This window comes from Podarcis cretensis (genome assembly GCF_951804945.1).
Source record: "Podarcis cretensis genome assembly, chromosome: 13".
Taxonomy (NCBI): Eukaryota; Metazoa; Chordata; class Lepidosauria; order Squamata; family Lacertidae; genus Podarcis; species Podarcis cretensis.
In genome coordinates, this window is record NC_137182.1 from 4,327,675 (window position 1) to 4,353,536 (window position 25,862).

Consider the following 25,862-nt stretch of genomic DNA (forward strand, 5'->3'; position numbering starts at 1 on the left):
GAGCAGGGATCTTGGGGAATCTCTGGCCTTCAGGCCTGACACAAGCTCCAATTTGGCCCACGAGGCATGACTTAGTTGAGCCTTTTCTAGCAAATTCAGCTCTATGGACTTCATGCATTAAACTATACATTGTTAGGTTTGCTGCAAAAACTCCCACAGTTTTGAGGTTGGTTTTGGGCATTTTCATTTCTTTCTCTCCTCTTCAGGAAATACTTCATAATGGGATTCAAGTTATGGCACTTCCTCCCCTGAAAGTAAGACTCCGGAGTGTGCTCCCAATTCTTTCCTTTGAAGTTGATTGACCAGATCTCATGTGATTGGCGCCAGCTGATGGAAAGGTGGACAGTCACCTCCACTTGTCAAAATGATTGGGATAGCTCAGCCTCTGTCTTGGCAGTTGACATTTTTTAAGTATAGCCTAGCCTCCAAAACTATATCTGTCTCAGCTCTTAAACTAGGAAAAACATTTTTTCCCCCAATAGTGGATTTTCTCCAGAAAAGTAAGGGGGCTGTGGGTGGGCAGGCACTTTTGATGCTAATAATGCAATTTGTCCACTACAAAAACCATGCATTCGTGAGGAGTAGTGACTCTACAATTGATAACCACCTGGAAGCAAGTCTGCTCCATCTTCTGCATGACTGCCTTCAGGTACTTGAAGGCTGCTATCATGTCTTTCCTTAATCTTTCCCTGGTGGTACATACTCAGTTCTTCTAACTGTCCCTCAGAACTTGTTTCCAGACATACTCCAGGTGCATCAGGCCTTGTGTCAGAATCCAGGCTGGTACATGGGAATGCCAGGGTTAACCAAGACTGAATGTTGGTGGCTGGATTCTTATTCTATTACTTTCACTTTTAAAACGTGTTCCCCTTTTCTACAATAAAACAGTGCTTATTCCCAAGTAAATGCATTTAGCATCAGGACAATTGTTTTATTTTGCGTCAGTTTCATTCCCGTAGTCACGATGGTTGCAATGATTTAAGTGAATTGAAAATGCGATGCTGCACATGCTCAGAATATTTTCTTCTTTAAATTTGCATTGTCACACTGCCTTTTGTCTGCTTTTGCTCTAGCGTATGGGAAATCTGGAAACTGCTGTAAAGTATGGATGGGGAGAAGACAAACAACTATTGTGTGCTTTGCATCTGAAGCACCACACACCACTACCCAAAGTTGGGGAGGGGGCATAAAAGGATTAAATCTAAAATTACATAGCGGCCCCACAATCTGTGCATCTTGCTGCAATCTTCAACAGCTGCTTCTCAAAGTAGGTAGCATGTTTTCAATTACTTTTCACACTCCCCACCCACCCAAAATTAGTGAAGCCTAACTTTCCTGTTACTTGACGAAACTGGTATGCAAAATCATATCCAGTAGTGTTTTCCTGCGTTGCTGAGTATTCTAGATGATAAATAATCCCTCCCTGACTACAGAGAAGCATCTCCTCGAGAAAGGAACAAATGGCCTTATTCCTTATAAGGCATCACCCGGCAGCTTGAGCCCTGTGAATGGGCAATTGCTCTCGGATTGTTCGCAGCCTCTTGCTTCACGCAGCGGCTCAGAGCAGCGCCAGGAAGCTGCAGGCGGCGGGCAGAAAAACCGAGAGCAGCCGGAGCCTTGAGAGCAGCAGCAGCTTCTGCGGCTCAGCATCCAGGACGGGACTATGGGCAAGTCAGGTGGGTGAACGAGTCTGGACGAAGCTCGGAGCTTTCCTTGCCTGTGAACTTGCACCCCCCAAAAAACCTTACCCCTTGCTTCGATGTGCATAGATCTTAATGGCTCTTTAGCCGAGCTTCATCCAGTAGCCCGGAAGGGTTTTCTCTGTGCAGAAGAAACCCGGAACTCGCTGCAGAGGATGCGCGACTTTTATGCACGGGGTTTGCCGTTGCGTGAATTTCGGTCTAATATGCTTGCTAGGAACTGTTAGGCAGCCGTCGCTTGCAGACAGAGCCACGGGGAGAGTCCGTTAGCTTTTTTGCGTTTCCTCGGAGGATGTGATGAAGAGGGGGCAGGAAGTAAGCCGCGAGCAGCGCAAACCTATTTGGCAAGAATTCCAAATAGCTCCCCATATATGTTGGCCCTTAGCCTGCACAGCTGCACTGCCTAAGGTGAGAGGGAGCAACTTTCCTTTCCTGCTGCTTATGCAAGAGGATTTTGGCATCCTAACCAGCTGTGGCGCTTCTGTGTTCTAGGGTTCCCATTTGGAACCCATATACTCAAGTTTCCGCAAGGAAGGAGGCTCTGGAATCCGACTGCTGTTCTAGAAGCTGCTCTGGAGCAAGGAACATTATTTTCTGGAGCAGCAGCATCATTGGGCATCAGAAGCAAGGGGGTCTGTGCAAGGCGGAGGGAGGAGATGGTGATGCAGGTCCCACGGGGCCCCTTCTCATTCCTGACAACTTCAAAAGCTGTAAAACAAGCAGGAATGTAACAGCTGCTGCTTTTCTTTGGCCAACAGATGCTGTGATGGCAAAAGCTGTATCTTTTACATGTCTACTAGCCTTGCAGCTTTTAAATGCAAAACTCTGCAACTGTTATGTCTGGCAGCACCAAAGAACTAGGCCCCCTTAGGAGGCAGCTCTTTGTTCACAACACAGCAGCCTTGCAGCTCTGCAAGTCGGTGGGAAAGTCCAGAATGGAGAAGGATATACACTGTGTGTGTGTGTGTGTGTGTGCGCGCACACACACACACACACACACACACCAGGAGTATGCAACCTGTGGCCCTCCAGATGTTGGACTCACCACTACCATCAGTCCCAGCCAGCAAGGGTCAGTAGTCACAAACAATTTGGAGCTACAGTGGAACTGCCTCAGGAGCCTTCCGCATGTCTGTTTTAAGCAGATAGCTTTCCTTGGTCTTCCGTGCCAGAGGTGACATCTGTTTACCTGTTAGGAGTAACACTTTGGACTGGAGTCCAGGACAGTGGCTGAAGGAACACAGCTTGACTTTCTCAGCCGTTGCAAGGAGGGGCCCTTAGCCATTTGCCACGAAGTTTGGAGTCAAACAGACTGAATCCCTGAATGCCATCATTCAGGCGACCAAATCACCAAGGCTCCTCTGAGTCCTCCTGAGAATACCTCTTTCTCCCATTGTTTTTACTTGTGGGTGGAAGACGTGGAGAAAGGGTGGGTGTGTTTTCATTCTCTCTCGGTCTGCCATAAATAGCAACAGGGGTGGTAATCACTAGCTGCATGTTGTAACTTCTGATTGTGTACAAGGCCTGGGTGTGGGTGTATTTAAACTGCACTATCGGAGAAGTCCATCTGGTTTTACCCAGATGTAGGCAAGGCTAGAAGTCATGCAGCCTGCTTTTAACTGCAGCATCCAGCCAACAGATTTCTGTGTTTAATGCTATGAGTTTCCCCAAGCCTGATAATTTCAGGGTGCACACAGATGTACCTAAAAACCAAGTGTCAATGTTCTTTGTGAAATTGATGTGCAGAGTGTTGAATACATGGGTGGCTTTGATGTCACAATCTTATTGTCGCTGTTCCATGGAACAGTTTTGCAGTGAGAAAAAGCGGATTTGTTTTTTTTAAAGGTGCAATCAAAACATTTAATCAGAAAAGGGTACTCTGTTATAGAATGCTTTTTCCCTGGCTGGTGCTTATCAGGTGCAGAGAGTCTTTTGTTTTTTCTGAGCCAGGCACAAGCCCCTCAATAGTTTTAATTTGGAAATTATGGGTAGTATTGAAACAAATGATCATTATGGACCTACAGTATGCCCATTATTTTCAATAGGTCTCCTCTGAGTAAAACACAGCTGATTGACACCTCTGGTCTGTGTTATGGTGTGATGCTTCTGTTAAAAAAATCTGTTATTTTTCTCTTGATTAAAAGAGGTTTAATATAACTTGCAAGCCACCTTTGACAGTAGTTTGAACTAAAAAATTGATTTAAGTATTAAATATTTGAAATGGGCAAACGTGAAATTGGTGCTTAAGCGTTGGAGTGGAGGATCTGGAAGCCTGCCTGAAATAGGATGTAGAGCAGAGCTTGTGTGTTAAAATTGGATGATAGACCCATGTGTGCATTTGTATTAGACAGTTTCTAAAGCCTCTGAAATTAGCATGTGTTAAGAGCTAATTAAGGCAAACTGGTGCTTCCTGTGGTAAAAGGTAAAGGTACCCCTGCCCGTACGGGCCAGTCTTGACAGACTCTGGGGTTGTGCGCCCATCTCACTTAAGAGGCCAGGGGCCAGCGCTGTCCGGAGACACTTCCGGGTCACGTGGCCAGCGTGACATCGCTGCTCTGGCAAGCCAGAGCCACACACGGAAACGCCGTTTACCTTCCCGCTGGTAAGCGATCCCTATTTATCTACTTGCACCCGGAGGTGCTTTCGAACTGCTAGGTTGGCAGGCGCTGGGACCGAGCAGCGGGAGCGCACCCCGCCGCAGGGATTCGAACCGCCGACCTTTGGTATACAGTATTAAAAACTGATGCACTCTGGACCAATCCCCCTTTGAGGTGGCAGCCAGGGGGTAATGGGTCATGAGCAAAACACAGAATCAAACAGGCTTTTGATGATTGAGGGTTACAGTACCTTGTTAGACAAACAGCACATTTCTCCACACAAGTAAGTCCTGTTTTGTTCAATGGAGTTTATTATCGGGAAGAGATTTTATTATTTTATTGAATTTTATACAATTTTAGAAAGCTAAAAACAATAAGGCATAATAACAGTAAAGGAACATCCTGTATTCCCTGCCCTCTCATCTCCCTCAGGAAAGAATTTTAGACTTCTTCCAATATGCGAAATTCTCTTAATATCTGATAAGTACCCATTGAGGGTTCAGACAGTCAATACATGCAAAAATATCTAAGAAAACCCAGCCATCGTGCTCATTCCTCTACAACAGAGCAGGAAACCTCTCTGGGAGCCAGATATTGCTGGACTCTCATCAACTCCAGCTCCCTTTCTGTTGCCCACGCTGGCTTGGCCTGATGGCTGGGGGAGTCCAGGAACATTTGGAAAATCCATGTTGTTCTCCACTCCTGCTATAAAAGAAACTTGGAAAGGGGTGGTTTGCAGTGGGAGGTCAGGAGGAGAGGGAGTTGCTTCAACCTTTTTTAACCCACCACCTGATTTGTATAATTAGGAAACAATCTGCATATGCAGTTTAGGCCACCCAGATTTCAGGGACTAGAATGTAGAATATCTAAGTATGCATCTGTCAGGTTATCATTTTAGCAATATACCATGCATACAATAGAAGAAAACCATAAGAAACACAAATATCAGTGTCCTAAGACCACTGAGCTATAACAACCCTTGAGCAACAAGAGAGCATTTCCTGAAAGCATTTCCTGTTTAGAATGGTAAACAGGCTGCTACAATATTGAAAACATCCTTATAAATATGCTGGCATATCAATTTTTTTCATTCCGCTGATAAGGAATGACTGTTTGCAAGGTGAACATTTAATAGCTTGAAGTAGGAGGTGGGGATTTAGCCCTGTATATGTGAATCTGTTCAACAGCAATGAACCTTAAATCCTCAGGTGTATTCTTACCTTCCAGGAAGTGAAATGTTAATGGAGCCACAAATGGTTTTGTTACAATCTTACTTCTGTGCTCACTAATCTGCAATCTCAGGACTCCACTCATTCGTGAACAAGGACACAATATTACTTACATATACAGTATTACATTATTGCTGTAAAAACCTTTATGGGACTGGTACATTGTTTTTCGCTATTACAGTTCTGCACTTCAAGAACACTTTCTTCACCCAAAGGATTAGGAGTCTAATTCTGTCATGTATTTCTTTTATAAAATGTATATGCAGCTCAAACCTCCAAAGCAGTTTACAAAGAGACTGTACTAAGAGAATGTACTAATGTACATTCTTTGTGTTAAATGAGCTATGATATCCTTTGAGGCAAGTCTTGAAATCCTGGGATATGTCTAACTAAGGATTGAGACACTGTGTGTCTAATAGAAAAGGACATGCTGTTATATCCTACTGACCAAAATAATTTGTTATAATGAATCTTCTTTTTAATCTTCCAAAAACAAAAATCTGAGTCCTCCATATATCCAAAACATGAAACATTTTATTTAATCTGTGGGATTTTTAGCTGTTCTTGCATTGGTGCTAAGCATGCTATTAAGTTTCCTTGTTAACCAGAATATGCAAACTCATTTGTTTCAAATGGTGGTTTGAATTCTAGCTGCTGCAGATCATGACTTGTGCTGGTGCATTTAGCAATCCTATCCCATGGTTAAAGTACTGTATTTTTTGCCCTATAGGACGCACCGGCCCATAGGACGCACCTAGTTTTTTTAGGGGGAAATAAAGAAAATAACTTTTATTTCCCCCCCCCCAGCTGCGGCTTCAGCACGCCCCACGCTCCGGGCAGCAGGCTGCTATCCGCAGCCTAGGGAGCCCTGCCTGCGGGAACTCCTGCAGGCTCCCCAGGCTTGCTGATAGCTTCCTGAAGCCTGGAGAGCGAGAGGGTTCGGTGCGCACCGACCCCTCTTGCTCTCCAAGCTTCAGCAAAAGTCTGCATTCGCCCCATAGGATGCACACAGATTTCCCCTTCATTGTTGGAGGGGAAAAAGTGCATCCTATAGGGCGAAAAATACGGTAAATAATGATGGGGAGGGGGGTTGTGTGACTGCCGCATCATGCTCCCAATCTTCTCATCTCCATTAGGGGAATATCAGACCCCTCAAGTATCCCGATTTAATCGGGACATTCTGAATTTACGGAGGCTGCCCCGGCTTCTGATCCCAATCTGGGATGCCCTGATTTTCTCGGAGGCCACTCTAGGCATCACAGCGTCTGCCAGCATCACAGGGCCTAGGGTAACCTTCCTGAGGCGGCTTGAGGTTGCTGAGCAGAAGGCTGAAGACAGCAATGGTAAGAGAGGGGAGGCAAGGAGGGGGTGATCAGGCGGGCGAGGAAGGGGTCAGCGGCAGGGAGGGGGCAAGTGACATAGATGGGGTGGCTGAGGAGTGCCCTGAATTTTTCTTACAAAATGTTGGAGGGTATGCAATATTAAAGGGACACGGGTGGTGCTGTGGTCTTGTTGCAAGGAGAACCTACCCCCCCCCCCTTGTTAACAGTCTAAACCACAGAGCCTCTTGGGCTTGCCAATCGGAAGGTCGGCGGTTTGATTCTCCACGATGGGGTGAACTCCTGTTTTTCGGTCCTAGCTCCTGCCAACCTAGCAGTTCAAAAGCACGTCAAAGTGCAAGTAGATAAATAGGTACCGTTCTGGCGGGAAGGTAAACGGCGTTTCCATGCGCTGCTCTGGTTCGCCAGAAGCGGCTTAGTCATGCTGGCCACATGACCCGGAAGCTGTACGCTGGCTCCCTCGGCCAATAAAGCGAGATGAGCGTGCAACCCCAGAGTCATCCACGACTGGACCTAATGGTCAGGGGTCGCCTTTACCTTTACCTTTACGCAATATTGGGTCTGCTCTGGAGTAGTTCTAGTCCATGCTAGTAACTGAAGCAATGTTTGGCTTCTAGTAAAATATTAGCTTGTGGAGCCCAACACCCTCCCCACTCTCAGGGTTGGAAGATCCCTCTCTCCATGACTTCTGAAGGTCTTCCCACCACTCTATACATCCTTTTTACAGATTTGTTAGCTTTGCAGATATATAAACAAGCTGCTTTCAGGAACCTTAGTCATTAGCATTTTTTGAAGACTTGAGTGGAAAAACCCCCAAGATAATGACTCATTGCAGGCTGTGTAATAGATTTCTGTATATATGAATCACAGTTAAAAGGAAGGGAAGCTGTACTGTTTTCCAGAAGTTGTATGTTCTCCTGCCTGCTAAGAGTGGGCTTGAAAATGGATAGATTAAATTGCAACCAAACCAGGAGATGATAGGAAACACAGAAGTTGGTGAACTAGGGCCACATTTACGAATTTAACAAGAGCAGATCAGCAGTCATGATGCAGTGCAAGACAGCAGCTGCCAAAAAAACGATTGTTACAGAAATTACAACGGAGCGGGGTGGGGCACACATCTTTAAAGTTGTTAAATGTTACAAATATTATGCCTGAATGTATCCTTTCGACTTGACAGCTCAAATCAACCCCTTTGCCAAGTTCCTCCATTCCAACGCCATTTTGCCCTTGGAAAAAAGACTCTTTCCCCTGCCACCTCTCCAGGCTTGAAGACATGTATACACACCTCCTACCCCAGGAAATGCCCAGAGGTGACAATTGATGCCAAATCTCATCACCAGACCTGTCTCAGGCTCCAGACATGCAAAGGAAGTTCTGTTGTACTTTTGGGTGGTGGGTACTATGCTAATCTTATACCCTGACATATCTGCCTATGCTAACCTTGTGTAACCCCCCCCCTTTTTGTGACATGTTAGTGATGTAGCAGTGATGCTGTGCAAACTGTATTCTGGGATATGGTGGGAATGTTTTAAAAGTCAATGTCGCCCCATGCTCTGGGTTCACTTACTGCTGTTTCAACCTGTTGCGCAACAGTAAAGGATCTAAGTCTACTGACTTCTGTTTTGTTCCAAATTACTTGGCTGGAATTTCCTTCTTTTACTGACTGCATGGACCCACAGGGGACTTGTACTCTGATGAGCTGGGCTGTTGAATAGTCTCTCAACCCAGAATTTTCCTTAACACTATGCATGAGCAAAACCCTGCCAAAGGAGAGAACATAGGAGCCAACTTCTAGGAGTGGAGCTACCTTCACCCCCACAGTAATATATTTGAGGGAGCCGGGTCCCCCAAGTTGATGGGCATTGCCATTCAAATGGTAGTTGGGTGCTGCATCTTGTGATTGGTGATGTGGGCCTGTCTCGCCCCCCCCCTCCAATATTTTATTCAATTTGGCACCCCTAGAGAGAGGCAGCCTTAACTAAACCCAGCTGTACCAGTGGTCTTCTAGCCACTAACCAGCAGTGCCATCTCATAACCATCAAACTAGCATTGCTAAAGTCCAGGGCCCCACCTGAAATATGCAGGATCTAAACCAAAGCAGGCAGTCAGTGGGACTATATGAACCAGGCAGCTTTCAAAGCCTGAATCACACAACAAATGCCTTGGGCTTTTCAACTGCAGCAGTTTATCAGCAGATAATGGATTATAAGAATCAGGATGTGCCAGGCATGCCTGTGTCTGCCTCCAAGCATTCTACATATCCTGAAATCCCCATTAGTGCAGCACCCACACCCGCAAGAAACCCACATTGGCTTCCAAAGAGGAGACTGAGAGGAGATATGAGAGCCATCTTCAAATATCTGAAGGAATGGAAGAGGGAGCCAACTTGTTTTCTCCTGCTCTGGATGGTAGGACCCAAACCAATGGCTTCAAGTTACAAGATTCAGACTAAACATCAGGAAGAGATTTCTGACAGTAAGAGCTGTTTGACAGTGGAATGGTCTCCTCTGGGAGGCTGTGGTCTCTCCTTCCTTTGAGGTTTTTAAGCAGAGATTGGAGGGACATCTGCCTTGGATACTTTAGTTGAGATTCCTGCATTTCATGGGGTTGACCTTGATAGCCCTCAGGGTACCTTCCAACTATGATTCTATGATTCTAAATCCCAAACTCACACCTAGAATAAACCTTCCTGATCAACCTCTGTGTCTAAGCAATATTTCAGAACTGGGACATTCCTGTTAGTATCTCTTGCCTGTCCCAAAAGAGCTGGAACTCCCTCCCTGTTCTGAGAGAACTTGCCCAAGCACTGCTAAAAGACACGTGAGCTATGCTAGTAAATAGAGTAGACTTCTTTCCAGAATTAATTGGGGTAGATTTGTGGGCATTTATGTATTAACTTTATATCTCTTCCTTCTTCCCAAAGGATTTCAAGACAGTATGCATCTTGTATTTATACAGCATTGCAAAGTGCTCAGAACACTTTATAAACATTAAGGGAATACTTTGGGCTTGCAATTATTTGAAAGTTCTTCAGGAGTACGTTGTCTCCATTTAAACGTGTGTTAGGATCACATGCTTAGGAGTCATGTCTATACTGACAGATCATGGATTAGATCAGGGAATATAACTCAAATTCACTTAATCTTGTTCTATAAAGCTTGTTTTTTTAAAGCAGCTTCTGCTTCCAAGTTTGTTGGAAAGTCCAGCTGCTCGCTTCTTTTCCATGAGCCCATCGTGCTGAGATTACCAAACTGACAAAGCAAGCTCTGTATCTTTCAGGCTCCAGAGGACAGAAATGGGAAGCAAATTGGTCATTTATTGTTCTTGTTTCTCAGCACTAGCACAGATGCATCTTTAAGAAATAACATTCCTGACTGGATGATTTCGGCTTTATTTCAGTTGTTACCGTATGCTAGGAGGCTCCATGTCTTTGTGTGTGTGTGGGAGAAAGAGAGAGAGAAAGCGATATTAGAATTGCATATTTTTATAACTCTGTAAACATAGAATTTTATGTCCCTGTACATCTTCATTGAGTTAATAAAATGTAGCTGTTTGGCAGATCTGCATATTAATTATCGGTTATGGAAAGTTTAATGAGAGGCGCACAATGTACATTACATTATGCAAAAAATATGTCCTAAATCTTAATACAGTACTAAATGTGGTATCTAAATCCGGCATTCTGTATTGCAGGGCATTTTAAGATTACCAAATTAATAGTTACCTCAGCAACGATTGGGAGAGTCATAGCTCAATAGTAATTTACACGTGGAAGGTCCCAGGTCTGGGACCTTCGATTTGGATCCGACAATAATGGGACGAATGGCCTCATTTGCACCTTTGCATATTTGGTACTCAGATGTGTAGGGTGTTGCACAGTGAACACATTGGTAATGGGATGGAAATTATGCTATCCGTCCTCTTCTGTTAAATATTGGAAGTGCCTGTGCTAATTTGACCCAAGCTTGTGCACTGTTCTTTCTTTTTATACATAAATATGGGTCATTTCTACACAAGGATTCTTCAGCACTGTTATCTGCTAGAAGAGGCATTAAAACTGTGGTTCTACATAGCGTGTAATATAGTACTATATTCCCTATAGGGAACCCCTCAGTTCTTGTTCCCACAGCAGAAACAAAAGTGGTTTGTGCATTACTGACCTACGCTCTTGCTCTAAGGCTGCAATCCTAGGTATGTTTAAGTCAGAATTAACCTTCTGATTTACCCCCTAGAATGCACACTTAGGAATGCAACCTCCGATCACATGGTGTGAAGTGATTCATGCTTCTTCCGGACACTGGCGTTATTTAAGTTGGTACTTCATTTACTGATTTGCTTTTTACAATCATAGCCAGGGGTGCCAACTTGAATAAAATACTGTGGGGGCCCAGATAAGGCCCACCCTGCATAATCAATCACATGGTGCAGTGCACACACACTGTTTGAATGCGAGTGCCCATCAACTTTGTGGGGACCCAGGCCTCTCAAATATTTGGGGGGGGGGGTGAAGCCCCTACGGCCCCTCGGAGTTGGCTCCTATGATTCTAGCAATTGCAGCATTTGCTTCTTCATTTTTAAAATGATAATTTTATTAGTACACATGCACTTTAGTACAAAACAAATTGAAAATTAAAAAGAGTGGGGGCAATAGTTGCTGTGGAAACAAATGGGGGAAGGGGCCACATGCTGTAGGGACAGGCAGGCAGAACATTACCAACTTTCTTACTGAAGACTTCTATTGCTAGGTGCATTAATAGTGCTTTGCAAGTCTACACCCACCAGGCTGGTGCTGCAGTTGCACTGAAAGTAGGAAAAATCACCACAAACTTTATTGAAAAAGACGAGAGTACAAAGTGGAACACATTGGAATACAATCGTTTGGCAGAGACATCACTTGGCATCTTCCCAACATGAATGAGTGATGCACATTCCAAAGAAAGTCGTTGCACTACTAAGTGGAATAGTTCCAAACTTTCCTGCTTCTTGGAGATTAGCTGAGGTTTCATGCAAAACTGCTCAGAACAGCCAATATATCAAAGGAAGAAGCACTGGGACAGGGAGGTGACGCTTTTATGTATTTATTCTTTGCTATTGTGGGCTGTTTTGTGCTCAGTTTGCTTGCTGGAAATGTGGCATACAAAAGTAAAAGATGAGTGTGAAGAAAGATAGATGTGCACCCTAAGTTCTTACTGTATATTGTTAATTTTAGATCTGTAGGCACAGATCATCCTCTAGAATAAAATAGTTTACCAGGGAAATGCTGAAGACGCCTTTTGGGGTGCCTCAGGGTCAATTTTTATGGTAGCCCAAATCTCAGTTGCACGGGTGTATGTATATATCTCAATTTTAGCTCATGAGCTATTGCTGCAATCTGCTCTGATTGTATATTTTATCTTTATAAATGCTGTTTTTATTGTGTTATGCAAGCTGGACTTTGATCGTAATAAATTATCTAAATCTTAGATATGAAAAAAATAATATTTTATGCTAACAAATTGGCTTTGTTACTTTTTTGCGTTGGTTGTTGAAGATGAGCTAAGGAGGTTATGGTTATAAGACAGAAACTCTGATACCAGGTCAAAAGCTTTGAATGCCACAGATTACATGCATATTATAGTTCCTTTCTTCTTGTCTTTCTCTGCAATGCCGTATATATCATAATGCATCCCCTCTCGCCAGGGCTTGTGCAACTAAGTGATCTCAGGTGCAGCTGTTTTAATACAAGCCATCTGATGAGTTGGTTAAACTGATTTTCTTCTTATTTCGTAGGCTTTGAAATGTAAGAGCAATGTAAGATTTTGACCCTTGCTTAGGGCCTGAAGCAGAGACTGGAATTGTTTTGAATTTCTAATGCTTTATGCCTTTTTAGCTTCCAAGCAATTTGCGGAAGAGGTCTTAAAAGCCCACAATGACTACAGGAAGAAGCATGGAGTTCCCTCACTAAAACTCTGCAAGAAGTTAAACAGGGAAGCACAGCAGTGAGTACAACTACTTCTTTGTTTTGTTAATTGAAGAGTTTATCGGTATTGCAGTACTTTTGATTTACAGTGGTGCCTCGCAAGACGAAAAGAATCCGTTCCACGATTCTCTTCATCTAGCGGTTTTTTCGTCTTGCGAAGCAAGCCCATTGACGGCTTAGCGGATTAGCGCTATTAGCGGCTTAGTGCGGCTTAGTGGATAAGCAGATAAGCGGCTTAGCGGCTTAGAAAAAGGGGGGGAAAGGGAAAAAAACCCGCAGGAACTCGCAAGACATTTTCGTCTTGCAAAGCAAGCCCATAGGAAATTCGTTTTGCGAAGCACTTCCAAAACGGAAAACCCTTTCGTCTAGCGGGTTTTCCGTCTTGCGAGGCATTCGTCTTGCGGTTTGTTGGTACTCAAATCCTCATGGATTTATTTCCTTGAACAATAAAAAAGACATTTTTTCCCACTGCCAGGATCAGCATAATTGTCTTCTCCAGTGGTGCCATATTTTGGAAGAGCAAGCTAGCACACAGCAAAATCTCTAGTAATTTCTATAAGCATTGGTCGAAAGGAAGAAGAAAACTTAAATGTTGTTAATGCCAATGGCTGGCACTACCAAAGAATATTAGAGCTAAGGAACACAAGCAAAATTACATGGTGCATGTTGTTGTTGTTCAGTCGTGTCCGACTCTTTGTGACCCCCTGGACCAGAGCATGCCAGGCACTCCTGTCTTCCACTGTCTCCCGCAGTTTGGTCAAACTCATGGTGCATGTAGCTAAGCTCTAATGTTCTTTGGTATTGCCAGCGATTCACACCACTATTTCTTGGACCAGTTCACACAGTTGGTAGGTCTCATAGAATGGGATGCTTCTCTCTACAAAAAGACCACCCAGAATAGACACAGTAGCTCCTAGCATGTCTGAGAGAAGGGGCCTTGCCTCGCTTATCCCTCATGTGCTAGTTTTCTGGATGTATTAAATTTATATAATCTTTCAAGCATTCTGATGCTCACCCTGTCTCTAAAAACTAAACAGTTGCTATCATGTTCCTGTTGAGGAAAAGATATTAACTGGCTGGTTTGAGGAGGATCACTTCATGGTGTTGACACCCATAGCTTGGCCACTGCCAGAACTCCTTCATGGGGACCTGTGGGTGCTTAGAGACACACTGTGAAGCCGGGAGCATTGCATTCTGTTGCGCTATCAACATTCCAAGCGTATTATAGGGTTTGGTAATCTTTGGAAGTCTTTAGGTCTCACGGCAGGGCTGCCTCACACTTTCCTCCTCCTCAGGCGGACGATCATATCCCTTAAGGAACGGGGATTAGCTGCAAAATACCACGGCTTTGCATGTAGCTGTGTTCACATCATTCAGCAAAATCCTGCAGCTTCCAGAACCTCTGTGACTACTTCCATGTATGGAAGCTGCTGGAAGGCTGGTGCAGAAGCTACCCCCCCCAGCCCAGGACACTAAAAAACCAATTGCATACACTGCCCTAAGGGACATATAGACTGTGTTGGGCCCCATGGACTGGTCAAAGTACAAAGCTTTCTTTGGGGAGCTGTGGGTCAGTGTGCTGGGTGATATGTGCCTGTCCCAGTCTTCCTTAAGGGTTCAGGTACAGGTTTCTAAGACAGACCAGTGTGGAAAAGGGGCCGGAGGAGGATGAGATGGGAGACAACCTTATGCCCTGGCTTACATCGCTGATTGTGGTGAAGGCCCTGCCAGATGCCCTTGTCATTAGCTAGGCAAGAATAATCTGAGAAACAGAAAAGGCATCATCAGCCTCACCAGCCTACCAATCTGGAGAGTCTGCTCTTGAAACACCTCCTTAATATCTATATTTTGGTCTGAACTGTTGGTGCTGCAGCAGTGATAGGGCAGGTTGGGTGTGGGTGATTCAGCACCCTGGCATTGTAGTTCATAACAGAGGCCTGTCCAGACCTGATGGGGCACATCTGTTGCCAATGGGCACCAAGATGTGGCTGCTGGATGTTTACAAAGACCTTTGAGAGTGGTTGTAGATGTAAGTAGCTTGGGGGTGAGCTGCCTGAGGGTGGGGTCAACTGAGGTGGCAGATAAGGCATTGGGTTGAATTCCTAGTCAGTGCAGATGGGGAGGCAATTGGGACTTTCACCCCCCACTCCAAGGGGTTGGGGTGCTCCCTTAAAGGTGTCTGGGGGAGGTGCTTCCATCCTGACACTCAGATGGGGGCTGATGGGCCAGGATACCCCCCAAAATGGTGATCTTAGAGATCATCCCATTTTGATGTATATCCCGGAGTGATCCTTAACCTGAGATTACCCTAACCCTTCTTTTATCCCAAAGCAATTATCTTGTTATTATTTCATCTTCCTTGATTAGTCCCCAGCTGCCCACGGCCTCACTGTGTCTGGACCCACAATCCTGAATTCACACACAAAGTGACCGTCAGTAAGGTGGGTGGGATTTGGCATCATAATAAGGTGATCATTATATCAGAACAAGTATTTGTGCTTTCTGGACCAAACAACCTCTCCTTTCCTCTCCTAAATGCTTTTCTGGGGATTCTCTCGATCCCCTGAGCTGCTTTAGGAGACTTGGAGGGAGGGGGAAAGCTTAGTCAAGCTAGCAAGACTCACTGGTTGAATACAGCAAATGACTTTGCAAAAAGCAGTATCAGAAGAGGATCAAAGGCAATCCCGTGCAGATGTTGAGATCAGATGGGGAAAACAAAAGACAATCCTTCTGGTCATTTGTCCTACAAAGTTAGCACTACTAGGCTATTCTGAGAGAATGCTGCACACATGCCAGAAAGAGAAGCCCATCGATAGAAAAGGGTAGCCAAAGGAAGATATAAAATCCATGCATGACAAGCAAACGTAGATACTCACGCCAGCCTTCAGACAGAAAACCCAATAGGATGTAAGTGGGAGTTGAAAATAAAGTAAAGTGCAATAGGGTAAAATTAATGGCATATGGTCCGATTCATTGCGAAAGGCTGTTCACGAAAGTATGGGGAGAACTACATGGAATCAGGCACACAACTGTCAGAATGTTGTTCAGTGTTGCAGCCAGAAAAGGGATGCGAGGTAAACACTGATGCAAACTACAACTTTTAAAAAAGAGATTCAGAGGAACTAGACCTACTATACTGTCCTGCAGAAGATACCACAGCAGATGTTCTGCAAAACCTTTATCAGGGGAGCGTTGTCACAAGCTATTAAGAAAAATCAGCTTTGTGGGTTAATTAATGTGTCTGTTGAGAAGAAGTGTTCGAAAAGGCAATGGTGCATAATTAATTAATACTGTCCTGAGAGGAAGAAGCCGCTAGAGAGTTAATGTCTATAGGAACGAAAAGCTAAGTGGCCTTCCTGAGCTTTCCGTTCTCGTTTCTCTTCCTGCTTGCTTGTTTCTGACGTGTGTGGATCTTAAGTGAACGATCCCGTTTGAAGTTTACTGTGCAGCCATGTCTGCCTTTAGTGTGGTGGGCCAGAACCTACTCAGCAACAACGGAAGCATAGAAATTTTTATGGGAGAATCACCTCAGCATGGAGAGAAGCACACAGCACCGTCAACGTACCAGAGTCCCTCATCAAATGTTGACTCATTTCGAATAACAATCTCTTACCCTTTCTACTACGAATATGGCATGGCCCACCCTCAAATTTACCTCTTTTGCACAACCCAGTTTCAGGTCAATCTGTGGGACCATTTTCTGTCTATAAACTCTGGAACCTACTTCACCCCCCGATTTCTCATTACAGTGGCAGAATGCGATTCAGCTGGCTCACCCTCCACATCCATTGGGTTAGGGTTAGCATTGGTGTTGCTGTTGGCATTATTAGTATTAGCATTGGGGGGGGGGTCCCTTGGCTCCACCGCTGAGACAGGAGGAGGACATAGGAGCTTGCCAGCCCCCCACCCCATTTCTAAGGCCAAAGGAAGGAATTATCTAGGACAGGCTTCCTCAACCTCGGCCCTCCAGATGTTCTTGGCCTACAACTCCCATGATCCCTAGCTAGCAGGACCAGTGGTCAGGGATGATGGGAATTGTAGTCTCAAAACATCTGGAGGGCCGAGGTTGAGGAAGCCTGGTCTAGGAAGACCCAAGGGAGGAGCTTGGGCAGAGGCCATATTTGATGATGGCTATGATGATGTGCGGGGGACGCAGGTGGCGCTGTGGGTTAAAGCCTCAGCGCCTAGGGCTTGCCGATCGAAAGGTCGGCGGTTCGAATCCCTGCGGCGGGGTGCGCTCCCGCTGCTTGGTCCCAGCGCCTGCCAACCTAGCAGTTCGAAAGCACCTCCGGGTGCAAGTAGATAAATAGGGACCGCTTACCAGCGGGAAGGTAAACGGCGTTTCCGTGTGCGGCTCTGGCTCGCCAGAGCAGCGATGTCACGCTGGCCACGTGACCCGGAAGTGTCTCCGGACAGCGCTGGCCCCTGGCCTCTTAAGTGAGATGGGCGCACAACCCCAGAGTCTGTCAAGACTGGCCCGTACGGGCAGGGGTACCTTTACCTTTACCTTTATGATGATGTGCAAGGGACATCATCATAGCCATCATCAAATATGGCCTCTGCCCAAGCTCCTCCCTTGGGTCGGCGGTTCGAATCCCTGCGGCGGGGTGCGCTCCCGCTGCTCGGTCCCAGCGCCTGCCAACCTAGCAGTTCGAAAGCACCTCCGGGTGCAAGTAGATAAATAGGGACCGCTTACCAGCGGGAAGGTAAACGGCGTTTCCGTGTGCGGCTCTGGCTCGCCAGAGCAGCGATGTCACGCTGGCCACGTGACCCGGAAGTGTCTCCGGACAGCGCTGGCCCCTGGCCTCTTAAGTGAGATGGGCGCACAACCCCAGAGTCTGTCAAGACTGGCCCGTACCTTTACCTTTACCTTTTTATGATGATGTGCTGGTCCAGGGATGGGAGGTTACCGTGGGGTGAGGTCCAGGACCTGAGTTGAGGGTCGGCAGACAGTCCTCCACGGGCGAAGCGGGGTCCACAGCGAGAAGCCGGGCAAGGACAGGAACTCTGGGGGAACAGGACTGGATGCTGGCCGAAACAGCTCTTCAATGACGTTGCTCCCGCAAACTGGGACCGGGCTGACTGGCCTTTATCTTCTCTGAGGCCAGGGGCGGTCCCGGCCCCCAGGAGACCCGCCTCTCTTGGCCTTAAGGCGAGCACTCCGCCTGGGAGAAACCAGTTGCCTTCGCCTCTCTGCCCTTCGCCTCTGCAGTTCAGGAGAGGCTGAAGGGTTACTGGGCCCAGGGGGAGACTCACCTGCAGGCACTGAGTCCTCAACCACCTCCGGAGCCAGAGTGGATTCACCTGGTACCTGCTCCTGAGGATCCGGCACAGGCACAGGTGCTTCAGAATCAAGGCCCTGCCCCAGCTCAGCCGGCCCTGGAGGCGGGGACTCCTGTGCAGGCTGGGATTCCTCTGGTTCAGCCTCTGAATCGGATTCCCAGGCCATCACAGATGATGATGATGATAAAGATAAAAAAATTACTTACATCCTGCCCATCTGACTAGGTGGCTTAAAAAGGTAAAGGCACCCCTGACTGTTAGGTCCAGTCGTGACCAACTCTGGGGTTGTGACGCTCATCTCGCTTTATTGGCCAGTGGAGCTGGCGTACAGCTTCCGGGTCATGTGGCCAGCATGACTAAGCCACTTCTGGCGAACCAGAGCAGCGCATGGAAACGCCGTTTACCTTCCCGCCTGAGTGGTACCTATTTATCTACTTGCACATTGACATGGCTTATAGCATAATAAAAGCACAGCAAAGCATGAAACATAAAAAAAAACTTCCTGAAAAGTTTTCCACACTTGCATGAGTAGCTCTGGGGCACTATGCTGCTCTTATACGGAACATTGTGCATACTCTTCATTTAGAACAGGGGTCACCAACCTACAGCCCGGGGGCCGGATAAGGCCCAAGGAACTTGTTTATCTGGTCCACAGCGGCAGCCACTGCCTCCGCCCACTCTTACCGGCGCTGTGCGGCACAGCACAGGGACCCACTTCCCGTGCAGAGGAGCACCAGAAATAGCTTGTGCACATGTGCACGGGCCTCCTCTGATCCGGATGTGCACTGTAAATAGCATGTGTGTGTGTGCATACGGGTGCACGCTCCCCCACCCTCTGGCCCGTCATGCAGTTGTCACTGGAGACCCCGGCCCGAGGCAAGGAAAGCTTGGAGACCCCTGATTTAGAACAACCTTCGCCATTGGCACCCATTTTGCTTCAGCATGATGCAGTCTGTTTATGCTTATGTAAAGATCTTTCCTTTTTTTTATATCTAGGTATTCAGAAGCACTTGCTAGCACCAGAATCCTCAAACACAGTCCTGAATCCAGTAGTGGGAAATGTGGGGAAAACCTGGCATGGGCTTCGTATGATCAGTCAGGTAAGATAAGTACATAGGAAAGACTTGTTAGCATTGCAGTGCTCAAACATTTTCCTCCCAAAACTGTAAGGACTGCAATCTACGCAACACATATGTGATAAAATACCATAGAAAGCATTTTTATATTTGTCAGTCTAACAGTGGCACAGTGCCATACTTATGCATGTTCAGGTGGGAAATATCCCTCTTGATTCAGTGGGACTTGCTCCTAAATGAGCATAGGATTGCAGCAAGAAGTTTAAGATAAACATTATTAATTTTCAATGGTTGGAATCGGTTGTATGCTTTGTGTAGGTATCCCAGTGCCACCTTTGGTACTCTTGTTCGAGGCTCATTGAACGTAGGCAGAGAGCTGGTGTGGTATTGTGTCGATAAAGTTGGATGTGAGCCAGCTTATATTTTTTTCAGTTTTTTATTACATTTGTATCCCACCTTTCCTCTAAAAAGCTTGCATCTCCATATCCAGGTACTCAGCCACATTGGCAGAGAAAAAGTGCTTTATATGCTTTGTATATGCATTATAATACTGTGACACCAGGTGGCGCTGTAGAGTTCCGTTTTTGCCAACCTGATTTCTCATACGAAGTTTACAATGCGTTTAACTGAAACGCTTCTTCTTTCATGTGTCTAGATCCAGCCCAGAAATGTTATGGCCCAAGGGTAAGGTAGGGTGTAAATCAGTAGAAAAGAGGCAGAACCTAACTACTGAATCCAATATGTTTAAAGTTATTTAACTGCTTTAAATATTAAAACATTTGAATTTTATAAAATTGAAAATGTGCTTAGTGCTTGTCAGTTATCTCTGTGATTTTACACTCACCGACCAAAACATTTCTAAATTTATTTTCTCTCAAAATACACATTTTACATTTTGATACATTTTTCAAAACTGCATCAGGACATTTGGTAACTGCAAAAGACATACTTAGGTGGTCAAAAAAATGCTTTCTCTTTACGTTTTAAATTCAGCTACTTATTGCTGTTGGTCAGAATGGTGTGTGATACTCTTTTTTTCTAAAACTTTGGGGGTTTTACTAACTTAATTCCAGCTTGGTTAGAATGTTTTTTGAGAGCCCAGAGCTGCCTTGTCTTGGAGGGAAAAAAGAACAGAGTGGCAGCATTTTTGCACCCCATCAGTTGCAATTTCACAGCATCTTTTCATTCATTTTGCAGGGAGCGAAGTAGCTGAGAGATGGTACAACGAAATAAAAAGTTACAACTTTCAGAGTCCGGGGTTTTCCTCTGGGACAGGTGAGTATGGGCTTGGCATTGCTTATTGACAGTTAGCCAGTACTGGCCCACCTTTGAGGCAAGGAAAGGGACTGCCTCAGGGAGCAAGATCTGCAGGGGCAGCAGATCCCGTCGCTAAGGAATGTATCACCCACTGCTGCTTTGGTGGTGGCAATGATGGCTGTGAGACCCTCCTTGGAGGCCACAGCTGCCCCCTCCTTGGCACCCCCCCATGCCGCCTCTCTCACGGCCTCTCAGTGAATAGGAGGCAATGCTGGTCTCCTCCCACCCCTAGCAAGGAAATGGTGGGCTCCCCTTCCACCCAGTGAGATTCAGAGAGTGGACCTCTCTCTTCCTCTCCCCCCACCTCAGTTGTTGGGTGAGGTTGAATTGATTTCCCCCCTTCACTCACCCATTCTTCCCTGGTGCAGGGGTGCCATTTAGTGGTTCACCTGAATGTTTTTGGCTGGCCCTGCAGATAACCTAAAGGACACTTCTAGTTTCTCACAATATCTCAGACATTAAACATATCCTTTTGACTGAATAGAGGGCGGGGAGGTGGAGGCATGGTATTCAAAATTCAGCAAGAAACAGGCACTGCGTAACCAAGTGTGAAGAAGCTCAGGCTTAGTAATTTCTAAATATTCCTCTTTCTAACACCATGATTTGAAAAAGCATTGATTCCAAAGACACACGGTTTAATTTTTCAGGAAATGACAGAGATACCAGTTAGAAGCTTTGCTAACTGCATTGGGTTAACCTGTTAAGTACGGATGTGTTGCCATAGAAACAACTAACTAGGGATGCCTTGGGAGCAATAGGCCAGTGACTAGTCAGGGTTAGTCTCATCTGGCGGCACAGGTCGCTGGGAATTCTCAAGAGGACAGACATGCTGTCTTTTCTGAAACCAAAGCTATGACTTTGGGGGTTCTCCATGAGGCCTAATGTGGAGCAAGATTGGTTGGAGTGTTCATGCTCTTCCATTTAATGCTCAGCCTGTGTATGTTTATAAATAAAAGCGTATATCACAAGAGCACCACAGCCTCCAGTGAGCTTCACACCAAGGAACCTGAAACTGAGGTCAAACAAACAAGTTAACTAATTGGAGCGCTCCTTAAAACTTTCAAATGTATCCTCAAAACAATTGTTCTTTTAAAAAGTTATGAGCAAGCAATACTTTTATTGTGCACAAAGGTTAATGTCCTTGAGTTAGGACGCTTGAATTTCCTTGAGCAATTTTTCTGAAACCGACTACTGTTCTTGCCCAGTCTTGCATGAGACTCTTGCCCAGAGCCTGATAGATTCTGTGTGGGGTTTTTCTTTAAGGACACTTTACAGCCATGGTCTGGAAGAACACCAAAAAGATGGGAGTTGGAAAGGCAGCTGCCAGTGACGGCTCCACATTTGTGGTGGCCCGCTATGAGCCTGCTGGCAATATTGTCAACCCTGGTCACTACGAACAGAATGTGCTCCCGCCAAGGAAATAACGTTGCCAGGAGCCTGAGGGAAAGGACTGCTCAAGCGGCCAATGAAAAGCAAAGCGGAGGATCGGATTAGTTTGGATAAGCAGGTTTATATTTGAAAATGGTTATCAAACTTGCTACAAGGAGAGTGGCTTGAATCGTGAGAATCAATCTTGCCTACCAAAATGGACTTTTGTATGGAACCAGTGCCTAAAGGGCTGAGGAACCTCAGCAAGCCCAAAATGTAGAATGTGCAAAAATTAGGAGTTCAAATAATGGTTTTATATAGCTTTATATTTGTCTAGAGTTCCTTTTTAAAATTGCATTTGTATGGTTTAAGTAAAATTCAGTTGTGATAACTTTTAAATGTTTTTTTAATCAAGTTCAGATTGTAAATTACAAAGTAAACAGTCTGATTTTGGCTATTGTATCAAAACAGTTGAGTTCCTTATGAATCCCATTCACATCCATAGCCCTTGCTTTTATGCAGTACTTTATAATATTTTTGTTTGCTCTTTCTAGATGTATGAGGGTTCTCTATGTAGCCTTGATACACTCTGTAAATAACATTTGTGTTCTTTGGCCAAGTGCATGTGTCGAAATCACAATGGTCTGTCAGATGATGGTGGCATCTGGGAGCACAGAAGATGAAAACTGAACTCTGCGATGTACTGTATATTGAGCAAGGTTTGCCGTTGCCATGAAAGGTTTTCCAGTTAGTTGAAATTTGAACTTAGTCCTAGATGAGTAGCTACTATTTGGGTGAGTACTATTTGTTCAGTGAAATCCGGGATGCCACATAGCAGCCTAAATCCAGGGCTGTATACATGTTGCAGTGGAAGTGCAGAGTTCAGCTTCTTGAGAATCTCACCAGAAAATAAAACAAGCAGCACAGCTGCAAAGAGATACTTAGAGGTGTCTGGTCAAATGCCCACCAATATGTCAGAAGCCTGGTAGTTGATTTCAGTACTTCCGTGGCTTACATAGGTTCTTGACCTCCATTATAGCAAAACCAGAATAAATTATGCAAGATAGCAAAAATACAGGTAAATTATGCAGAAAAGCGAAATCGTGCAAATAGAGCAACTGTGCATAATTTACACTGGTTAAAGGATTACTCTTTCCTTGGTGCATAATTTAGATGCCTGGTTGAAGTTGGTTTTTTTTAAAAAAAAAAAGTTGGCACAATGTGTGCTTGTTGTATGTACAATTCAGATGACAATTTACATGATATGGTGTTGCTCACAGTGGTTTACATTAAAAATACATACCATACCAGTGACTAGGGGAAGGCATGCCCTTTGGGATTATTCTGCCATCATTAGAAATCACAATCTTTCTTAACACCATCTCTTCCCACACTTTAAGAAATATTGTAAATCTTCTATTCATCTGCTCTTTTAGAACATTCCTATTAGATATGTAACTGGTAATGCATGACTTTATGCTGCAGTTCCAAGTGAGTGTAGGAAGGTACACATAAATAACCTTCCTGAGAAATTCAGTTTTCATTTTGTAAAGCAAGATGCAAAAATTTGCTGAAATCTCAGAAGTATGAGCAGTGCCTGAATGAGATTCTCAGTCATTGGGGATGTCAGGTTTCAGTGTCATTTCCTTTCCCATGATTAGCAAGGGCAGCAAAACTTGTAGAGTAAATTACGCAAAATAAGATAAATCATAAAATTTGCTCAAATTTTATAATTTATCACATCTCACAGGATTTTGTTTTCTTAGTACAGAATATGGATTGCCTGAATATATATATAATGCAGAGTACACATAGTTCTGCACAGAAGACTTGTCCTTATATTTTTGATACGTCTATACATCTGAAATAATACTGCCCAGGGCCAGCTACTGGTTGGTCTATAGATCTCAGCCAGCCAGCTGGAGGGTGACCAAGGAAAAGAGAGGCGGTATCTCAGCTACTCCCAGGGAGGCTGCCAGCCTCACCAACCAGCCCACAGCAGTTATAGTTTATCCGATGCCAGCATTCAGATGATGCTTCCCTGTTTGGAGATGGATGGTGTGGAGGAGAAGGGGTGAGAGACCCTGGAGGAAGGGCACAGAGTGCAAGTCTCCATTAGGAGCTGCTGGATAAAGAATTGGGATGTGCACAGAGGGGAGAGAAGGGTTGGGTGAACCCAGAAGTTCCTGCCTAGGATTCTCATTTTGGCACGAGGCAGAGACCTGCGAGTTTAGACAAGTTTGGGGGTGGGTGGGTCCAGTGAACCCCGGGCAAAGAGCAGGTGGAAGGAGGAGAGAGCCAGGGATGGCTAGATGCTAAGCAACTGTCCAGTGGCAGCCTGCTCCTTACCTACCAGAAGAGGAGAAAAGAAAGACGACCAGTGTAGCATTGGGACATCCTGAGGGCAGGCAGAGGAGCCCATGTGGCCCAGGTTTGGACAGCAGCCCCCAACCTCCCTTGAAGTCCCAAATACCCAAGGCAGCTTGTAGGCCTCCTTCCTTTAGTCCCAGGCTGTGAACACACTATACCTTAAAAACAGATTTCTTCCCCCCCCCCAAGAATTATGGGCACTGTAGTTTATCTCTCATTTACAATTCCTAGCAACCCTTAAACTACAGTGGGCAGAGGGGAGTCACGTCCAATAAAGTGAGACATCAGGCACTGTAATTTAAGGGTGTGTGTGCTTCAAATGCCCTTTAAAGGCATAGTCCATATGCAGCCCCACTTTAACCAGAACGCACACCTCACCCTAGGGAGGCCCGCCCATGAGGCAAGGTGAGGCAACTGCCTCAGGTGGCAGAATCCAGAAGAGTATCAGGTCCTGATGTCAATCTTTCTACCCCCACCCGCCTTATCTCTTTACTTCCATGAGCATAGCCTTACTAAAATTGTGTATATTCATGAATATTCAGCTTCTGTTTAAAAGAAATAAACCTTAAATCAGAAAGGTCTTTGCCTTACATGGTCACATGATATTAAGTTAGTGGTGCTGCCGTTTGAATTCCAAGTCCATTAAATGTAACCCAAGAATTCAATACAGCAGAATTATTAATATTTGAAAATAAAGTATTTTTTGTATGAAGAGTTTGTGGCTGTTTCAAAACTCATCACCATCACTCTAGCCATAATTCAGAAGAGTGGCCCAACACACACATATTGAGACTCCATAAAGGAAGTGATAGCACATCTGTAAATCCTTTGGTTCGTCAGCTTGTAATTTTGTATAACAACTGTGCTTATACAGAGATTATCTTACAGAAGAACAAAAAACAAGAAGAGGAAACTGCCATATCATGAAAAAGGGTAATAGAGTAATAGTGGATTATGCTTGGCCCCAGATCCAGGGAATAATTTCATTCCATCAAATCATTTTTCACCACTCTTAATTTTTCTTACTTGTGAGACACACCATTACATTTTGGGGAAAGAGGTTTTTCCTGTTTATTAATAAAATAAAGTGAGGGGATTCTCCCCTTTTCTTGACACAGTACCTCAATTCTCATTAAGAGAGGAGGCAGAGAAAATGAGAAGAAAATGTCAGGATTCCCCCCTCCCGATGGAAACTCCCCTAATTGTTTCAGTGGAAAAGATATCACTATGACTAAGAAACAGCTATTGTGGATGTGTTATTCCTCTACTGTCAGAGGCAGGATGCCCCAGACTACCAGTTCCTGGTAATCACAAGCAGCTTTCTCTTCATCTGGTATGCCGGCTGAGACCCTACCTGTCTGCGCATTGTACATGCTCTGGTTCTCTCCCGCTTTGACTACTGCAGTACACTCTACATGGGGCTACCTTTGAAGGTGACTCAGAAACTATAACTAATTCAGAATATGGCTTCCAGACTGGTGACTCATACAGGGAAATCTGGTTGGGAAAGACGGGACTCCCCAGTGCCATCTGGTGTCACAGTGTTATATCGCTTATAAAACACATATAAAACACTTTTTCTTTACCAATCTAGTGTCTCCACCCCCATTATTCAGCTCT

At 45.1% G+C, this 25,862-nt stretch overlaps 2 protein-coding genes across 2 annotated transcripts in view; one reads left to right on the top strand and one right to left on the bottom strand.

Moving 5' to 3' along the window:
• The window catches only part of LOC307200766 (zona pellucida-binding protein 2-like), a 25,702-nt gene extending 23,920 nt beyond the window's left edge, over positions 1–1,782 (bottom strand). The window contains exon 1 of the mRNA XM_079949665.1: positions 1,749–1,782. Within this exon, the coding sequence (XP_079805791.1) occupies positions 1,749–1,767 (19 nt within the window). The 5' untranslated portion in view covers positions 1,768–1,782. The remainder of the gene's footprint in view (positions 1–1,748) is intronic.
• Positions 1,293–24,954, top strand: GLIPR2 (GLI pathogenesis related 2). The gene is made up of 5 exons (XM_079950161.1): positions 1,293–1,676; positions 12,739–12,847; positions 19,108–19,211; positions 20,385–20,462; positions 21,768–24,954. The coding sequence occupies exons 1-5, from the start codon at positions 1,664–1,666 to the stop codon at positions 21,926–21,928; spliced, it is 465 nt and encodes a 154-aa protein (XP_079806287.1). The 5' UTR covers positions 1,293–1,663; the 3' UTR covers positions 21,929–24,954.
• The last annotated feature ends 908 nt before the right edge of the window (positions 24,955–25,862 follow it).

Coding starts and splice junctions, on each gene's coding strand:
- GLIPR2 (XM_079950161.1), top strand. Junction 12,848..19,107: donor TTAAACAGGGAAGCACAGCA/GTGAGTACAACT, acceptor TTTTATATCTAG/GTATTCAGAAGCACTTGCTA. Junction 20,463..21,767: donor GGGGTTTTCCTCTGGGACAG/GTGAGTATGGGC, acceptor TTTTTCTTTAAG/GACACTTTACAGCCATGGTC.